Raw genomic sequence first — 7,821 nt, 5'->3', positions numbered from 1 at the left:
TCTGTAATGAGGGTACCATGCATATGCTGTTTTTCTTCTTTTCAAAAATTTTAAAAAAAGATTAAGAAAAGGAATTCTGCACCATTTTTTGGTTAACCTACCAGACACATAGTAAAACACCAACTTTATTACTTTTTAAATTTTTTGTATAGTCCTGTGACTATTTTTTTGTCAGTACATTCTTGCAGAGCCAAGTGAGTTTAGATAAATCCACTACTGAGGGTTGAGAAATAATTTAACTTGTTTTTAGATTTTGTCTAAACTCATATAGATTGGTAGTCATAAATCAAAAACTGAAGGGAAAAATAACCCTATGATACTTTAAACTGTATGTTTAATGGAAGTCAGATAAGTGATATTGTCCTTCAATAACCTATCCAAGTTTATTGCATTTCTACAGAAACTGTTAGATAACTAATTCAGATAAGGCCTGTTATGATTTGATCCTGATCATAATTATTATTTTTTTCCTGATGATTTCATAAATGGATTAAGAAATTGAGGTTTATTTTTGTTGTAGTTTCATCAGAACTTTATAATCTGAAACAAAAATACACTAAGAAACCTCTGAATTTTTATCCTGGCCCCATTAAATTGTTCATCAATAATTAAGCTTTAAGAGGAAAATCACCTGACCCCTCCCACCAAAATATTATATTTAATTTTTATCCCAGAAGATTGAGTACCCATTGGCATAAATAAAAGGGGCTAAACACAAGTTTGTGCATCACAAAGAATTTATTTTTCCAATGGTTTAATACTTTCACTTTTTGAGACAGGTTTTAAACTTTTAAATGGTTAAGACCCCTTTCCAAATTTTAAAAAGAAATATAAACAATTTAAAAAGCAACTTTTTTATGCATTTAGGCAACTCCTGTCTTCCCCTCCAGGCCCAGTCCAATCTCAATGCTCCAACTTGAGAATTGTGATCTGAAGCTTGGTGGCCACCAGAACCCTCTAGACTCCCCTCTGCTGACCATTGTCATTTTCCTCCTCAGGAGAGGGCAATGCAGGGTGACAGATAAGGGGACTCAAGACTGAGCCTACCACAGAAATTCTAGGAGACATCCCTAGACATGAAAAAATATATAGGAACAACTGAAAAAAGGGGCCACTTTTTTTTGCAAGAGGCAGCCACACCCCTAAAGATAATTCAAAGAATTGAAAATCATATTCAGGGGGTCAGTGGCCATGCGCTGAACTATCCTGGGTTACAGGTTTACTACTGGATAACTGAGATGGCTCCGCATATACATGATAGACCTGGGTAATATCTGAGTTCAGACCCTTCCACTTCTGAAAACCTGTTACGGAGGCAGAGGAGAGGGATTCTATCATTGCAGAATTAATCTCTACTCCCTCCTACGTTGCTCATCACTGAGACCTAAAATGTTGGAAGCATCTTTCGGGAAGCAAGGTCAATTATACGAGAGAATATAACTATTAATCTCCAATTATTATGAATTAAAAATTAATTATTTATTAAATAATTAATTATTAATTAATTAAAATTAATTATTAATCGCCAATTATTAATCTTAATCGCCAATTACAGGATTAAGACATAAGGCATTGGTTTCCAGGGTTTCTTTTCACTGGCGTCCATCTGAACAGTTTCTAAGATTACTAAATATTAAGCATTTGTCATGACAACCTACATGCCAAGTTATGTCCGGAGCTCCTCTCTGACAGTGCGAATGCGGGGGACATCCAAGGTGGTGGAGTCACAGCCAGCAGTTCACCTAGAACAGGTTGGGCGTGGTTTTCAGCGCAGAGGCTCCCAGGCTGGGAGGAGGAGTCTAGGAGCGGGAGTACACAAAGGCTCTTGGCGCTATTCCCGGGAAGGACTGGTGGCGCCCCAGAGAAAGGACTCCCAGCTTTGGGGAAAACTGAACAAGCCTGAGAGTGAAAGGCTGAGACCCGAGGCGGCCCATCCTCCTGGCACCCGCCGCCCCGGCGTTGAGACGCCAGTGGCCCTACCCACCGCAGCTGGGATGCCCGGCGAAGCTTGGGCGCTGGCGGTGGCACTGGTGCTCCTGGCCCGGGCGCAAGGTCAGCCAGGTAGGTCGCTGGAGGGTGGGAGCGTTGGAGCGCCGCCTGCGGGTGGGAGCTGCCTTCTAGGATAATGGGAGGAAAGTCTGGGGGCATCTTGGTGGATGTCTGAGGTCCGCTCCTCACTGTCTCATCCTCCACCTGTCCCACCTCTGTCTTTGAGGCGGCGGCTTTACAGCATGGTACCTTTCGGTTTTTAGTTTGCGCCCAGGCCAGTGTTGCCTCCTCTTTTTCTTTTGGACTCTCGGTTCTGTTTTTTTTTTTTTTTTTTTTTTTTTTTTTTTTTTTTTTTTTTGTTTCTTCTTTTCCTGATGTTACTCTGCTTAAATTCCTTTTAACTTGTTGTAAGAATCTTTCGCTGACTGTCTGGTATCCTGCAGGCAAGTGGATCGAATTATCAGAAGACTTAAATTCCAAACCACACGATTTCCACCCCACACCTATCCTCACCCCCCGGAATAATTAATTAGTGAATATTGTATTTCTATAGTAAATCTCTAAGCTAAGCTTTGTGTATGGTATTTTTCATGTTATCTGTCAGAATCAGGCTTCCTACTGTAAAAGAGATCTTTATAGAAAGAGTATCCCTGCTCACTTATTTAACCTATGACTAAGAAAACAGCTTAAAATATCTCGAAGTTAAACTAATATAAAACAAAGCACATTCATTTGTTCTTCCTGCTTGTTTTTAATGTTCCAAAGTACAAATAGGAACATTAAATGAAAGATGACTTGCTCTTATATTGTAAGTTCTCTCATGTTTTTCAGAAGTAAAGCTGATCTGTGCAAAACTCTCTGCACCTTGGGGCGGGGGGAGGGGGGAGGCCATGTGTAATATTTACAACCGTTTACCGTGTCATTTTCTTCTTATCTTGCTGATCTTAATCAGTTTTACTCATATACGTTTGTTCTGTAAAAGGAAGAGGCATGCTTTCTCCCATGTAAAATTTTTAAAAGAATATTAGAACCCAATGTATTCATCATTTTCTGAAGTAATAAAGCTTAAAATTGGCCTGTTCCTTCTTTGGTTTACTTACAGATTTTCTGTCTTCATGAAGAACTATTCTTAAATTAGCACATAATAATTTTACATATGTAGATGGTACTATGTGACAATTTACTACATGCATAAAATATCAAATGATCAAATTTGAGTAGTATTTCCATCTCCTTAAATATTTTAAATCATTTCTTGGCCTTGAGAACATTTGAACTTCTAATTCTTTAAAAAATTTGACAAATTACAGTGAACTACAGTCACTCTACTGTGCTGTAGAACATTAGGACTTAACTTCTTTTGTGAAACTGTACTTTGGTACCTACCGAAGCAACCTCTATCCCTCCTCCCCCCTGCCTTTCCTAATTTCTAGTAACACTATTATAAATAATATTTTAAGCACATTTACACTAATATCATATTAAATATGCATTTATTACAGTTATATAAAATATTTCTCAACAGCATGACCAATATTAATCAAGGAAGATGCTTTCATGCTTTACTTCTCGATCACATAACCCCTGTTGACTCTGTAGAGTAGCTTTGTAATCTCTTTGCAGAAGATAAATATTATCTTTTTCTAGGTGTATATCAAGATCATATCATGATAAAGTTAATAATTTATTTTTAGTACTCTAGAAATAGAAGAGGTGAATAAAAATATTTATTGAGGTTTCTTTCAAGCAGCTTTACTAAGCTATAAATCATATATAATTTGCTCACTTAAAGTGTACAGTTCTATGACATTAGTATGTTCACAGATATGTGCAACAATTACTATAGGTAACTTTAGAACAATATTATCAATTAAGAAAGAAAGAAATACTGAACTGTTAGCTATCAAATCCCTATATCTATTTGTTGAAGAGGCTATCTTTTCTCCAATGTATTTTTTTTTTTTTTTGGAGAGGGGGTACTTGAAATTTAACTGAGAGGCACTCAACCACTGAGTACATTCCCAGCCCTATTTTATGTTTTATTTAGAGACAGTGTCTCACTGAGTTGCTCAGCTTTGCTGAGGCAGGATTTGAACTCATGATCCTCCTCTCTCAGCCTCCTGAATCACTGGGATTACAGGCATGCACCATTGTGCCCAGCCTCCTTAATGGCACCTTTGTATGGTATGAGATAACTGTATTTATATGGGTATGCCTATGTGTCTTCTATTCTATTCCATTGTTCTTCATGTCTGCTTTTGTGCCAATAACTGCCATTTTTATAGACGATAATCAGAAACTACTTTGAAAACTGTATTCCAATAAAATAGAAAATCATGAAACATTAAGAAATTTCTAGAGACATATGGCCTACCCAATTGAATCAGGAGAACATTCACAATTTTAAAAGATCAGTTTCAAGCAATGAAATTGAAGATATCGTCAAAGGCTTAACAATAAAGAAAAGCTTAGGACCAGATGGGTTCTCAGCCAAGTTCTATCAGACCTTCAAAGAAAAACTAACACTAATCCTCCTCAAATTATTCCACGAAATAGAAAAGGAGGGAACCTGTCCAAACTCATTCTATGAAGCTAGTATCGCCCTGATACCAAAACAAGACAAAGACACATCAAGGAAAGAAAACTTCAGATCAATAGCCCTCATGAAAATAGATGCAAAACTTCTTAATAAAATACTGGCAAGTCATTTACAAAAACACAAAAAAGATAGTTCATCACAATCAAATGGGGTTCTTTCCAGGGATGCAAGGTTGGTTCAACATTCAGAATAATCAATAAACATAATTCATCACATCAATTGACTTAAAGACAAGAATCACATGATTATCTCAATAGATGCAGAAAAAGCATTTGACAAAAATACAGCATCTATTCATCTTCAAAATACTAGAAAAACTAGGGATAGTAGGACTATACTTCCACATAGTAAAAGCTACCAATGCCAAGTCCAAGGTCAACGTCATTCTAAATGGAAAAAAAAAATTGAAAGCATTCCCTCTAAAAACTGCAACAAGGAAGGGTGCCTCTTTGATCATTTCTATTCAACATAGTCCTGGAAACCTTAGTCTGAACAATTAGACAAAAGAAAGAAATTAAAGAGATATGAATAAGAGCTCAAATTATCCCTATATGCCAATGACATGATTCTTTATTTAGAAGAGCCAGAAAACTTCATCAAAAAGCTTCTAGGACTCATAAACAAATTCAGCAAAGTAGCAGGATATAAAATTAATACCCATAAATCAATTGCATTCCTATACACCAATGACGAATTAGCTGAAACAGAAATCAGGAAAAACTATCCCATTCACAGTAGCCTCAAAAAATAATAAAATTCTTGAGAATCGACCTAACAAAAGAAGTAAAAGACCTCTACAGTGAAAACTACCCAACAATATAGAAAGAAATTGAGGAAGACCTTAGAAGATGGAAAGATCTCCCATGTTCTTGGATAGGCAGAATGCATATTGTCAAAATGGCCATACTGTCAACAGCTCTATGTAGATTTAATGCAATTCCTATTAAATTTCCACTGACATTTTTCATAGAAATAGGAAAAGCCCGTCATGAAATTCATTTAGAAAAACAAGAGGCCCAGAATAGCCAAAGCAATCCTTATAGAGAAAAGTGATGAGGGAGGCATCATCAGACATTAAATACTACAGAGCTATAGTAACAAAAACGGCAGGGTTTTGGCACAAAAACAGACAGAAAGATTGTTTTTCGGCCTGCTGTTCTCTCCTTTCCTCCTGCTGAGGAAAGCAGCTTTGTGTTCTGCCTATGTGGAATTTGGCAAAAAGTATCTTCCAGGTCAAAGCAAAGACTGCTCAGAAGACAGGTTCCCTAGAAGAACATCAGATCTGTTCCTTCCTCCCTGTTCTTGTTTCTTCTTCCAGCCTTCTTCCTTCAACCATTCATTTTCTTGTGCTTCATTGTAAAATGGTACTTTTGATAGGATGGACATAAGGAAGAAGATGGGGAGGCAGGCAGGAGGGAAGGAAAGATGGAAAGAAGATGGGCAGGCTGGAGAGGTTGCTCAGTTGTTGGGGATGTACTCAATGGTAGAGCCCTTGCCTAATTTGAGCAAGGTCCTGGGTTTTATCTATCCCCAGGATGGGGGTTGGAAGGAGGAAGATTGGACTTTAAAACTATATTCCTTCCTGTACCAGGTGCTTCACAAATTGCAAAAATGGAATTGACATTAAAAGATTAGTTCACTTTGTTGCATTTCAGGATCTGGCAGAGGTAGGATTTGGGATTTTTGTATTTACTTTGGAGGAAAGCTACTTGTGGAGGGTCATAATGATATGACATTGTAGGGCGTGTGACTTGAGATGAACATAACAAACATATTCTAATCCAAGAGCAATTAGTTCTGTTGCCTTACTCAGATTAAATGAAAATAAAGTTCTGAAAGTTTAAGTACCTCAACAATACATTCTAGTTTTCTTGATTTGTTTATTGTGTTTATAGAAAGTTCAAGAAAAGTCACCTTTGACTTTTTAAGAGACCCTGAGATTTCAGATGGTCTCTGTACAAAAGTGAGTTTATTTGCTTTTTTTTTTTTTTAATTTGAAGACTGAATTATGCCAATGAGCAAAACACATTTCACAAAGACACCTATCTTTCTGTCTATCTCCAGAATGCTCTCCTGGGGGCCACAGGTTACTTCAGAGTCCTTATAGAAATGTTCATTTTGACTCGATGCACCTCCAGCAGTCGGCTGCTCAAGAGATGATATGTGATCATTCCCTTTCTTCTGGATGGTATCGATTTCTCCTCTTTGACAGACCTGCTGAGATGCCAACTAAATGTGTTGAGGTACTTCAGTTCACACTTCTTATGTGCATTTTCATATAAGGATTGAGTCTTATTATTTACAGTTTATTTCCTATGCTGAAATGTTAGTTTAATTATTAGCTTGAGGTAATTTGAAGGCATAGCCTAGTGTAATGATAATAGTAATGGTAATGATGTTGTCCTCCATGCAGTCTGCAATATCTTATATAATTTTCATAACCCCAGGTTACAATCTACCAGTAAATATTTTTTTTTTCATCAAACTATTCAGGACACAGATATTCTCATGCATAATCCTTCTAGAGTCACCTAGTTAACAGTTTCCAGTTCAAAGCCAAGCTTTGAACATAGGCAGTCAGTCAGTCTACAGGACTCCTCTGCTTAACCACAGGTAACCTGCAAACAGTAAATTTTGTATGTTTTTGTGCTTTGGTTTGACTCCGCTGGCTTGAAATTAATAAGCTGACCACCTCCTATTTCAAACTGAAGAGAACCAGCTTGGCAGTGAAATCTCCAAGTATTTCCCGACCCAACATGCTGACAATGCATCTGCAGCAAATTGAATACACAGAGGCCTCTGGCCTCATCCCACTGTGACTTCTTCTATAAGCCCACAATTGGTGTGGCCAACTTATTTTCTTTTTATTCACTTACGAACAGACAAGCATATGTTTTTTAAGCACATCATGCTTAACTTTGTCAGATATGTTTAACTGTGTCATGAAGTTATTTTTAAAACTTTAAGTTTTCGAACTTTTTTTACATTCAGTCACACCAGATCTAATTTTCTGCAACTTTTCACAAAATTTACTGTTTTGAATGCACGATATGATTTTGATCCTGACGGTGTCTTGTTTAATCATCTAAGCAAAATGACTTACTTTACAAACTCGTTTTCTCCCAAAATGTCTCAAAGAATAAGCACAAGTAAAATAGACTCCAAAGGCAGGATGTCTTAGGTGTTTTTCAGTCAACTTTCAGTCCTTGTCATGATCTTCCTTGAATTTCCAT

General features: G+C 37.1%; 1 protein-coding gene across 1 annotated transcript in view; it reads left to right on the top strand.

Moving 5' to 3' along the window:
- Positions 1-1,994: 1,994 nt before the first annotated feature.
- Positions 1,995-7,821, top strand: part of Vwde (von Willebrand factor D and EGF domains) — a 64,139-nt gene continuing 58,312 nt past the window's right edge. The window contains exons 1-2 of the mRNA XM_077796423.1: positions 1,995-2,052; positions 6,653-6,831. Of these exons, the coding sequence (XP_077652549.1) occupies positions 1,995-2,052; positions 6,653-6,831 (237 nt within the window). The remainder of the gene's footprint in view (positions 2,053-6,652; positions 6,832-7,821) is intronic.

The sequence above is a fragment of the Urocitellus parryii genome, chromosome 3 (assembly GCF_045843805.1).
Source record: "Urocitellus parryii isolate mUroPar1 chromosome 3, mUroPar1.hap1, whole genome shotgun sequence".
NCBI classification, from domain to species: domain Eukaryota; kingdom Metazoa; phylum Chordata; class Mammalia; order Rodentia; family Sciuridae; genus Urocitellus; species Urocitellus parryii.
Note: the sequence above shows the minus strand (reverse complement) of the source record. Positions and strands in the feature narration are given on the sequence as shown.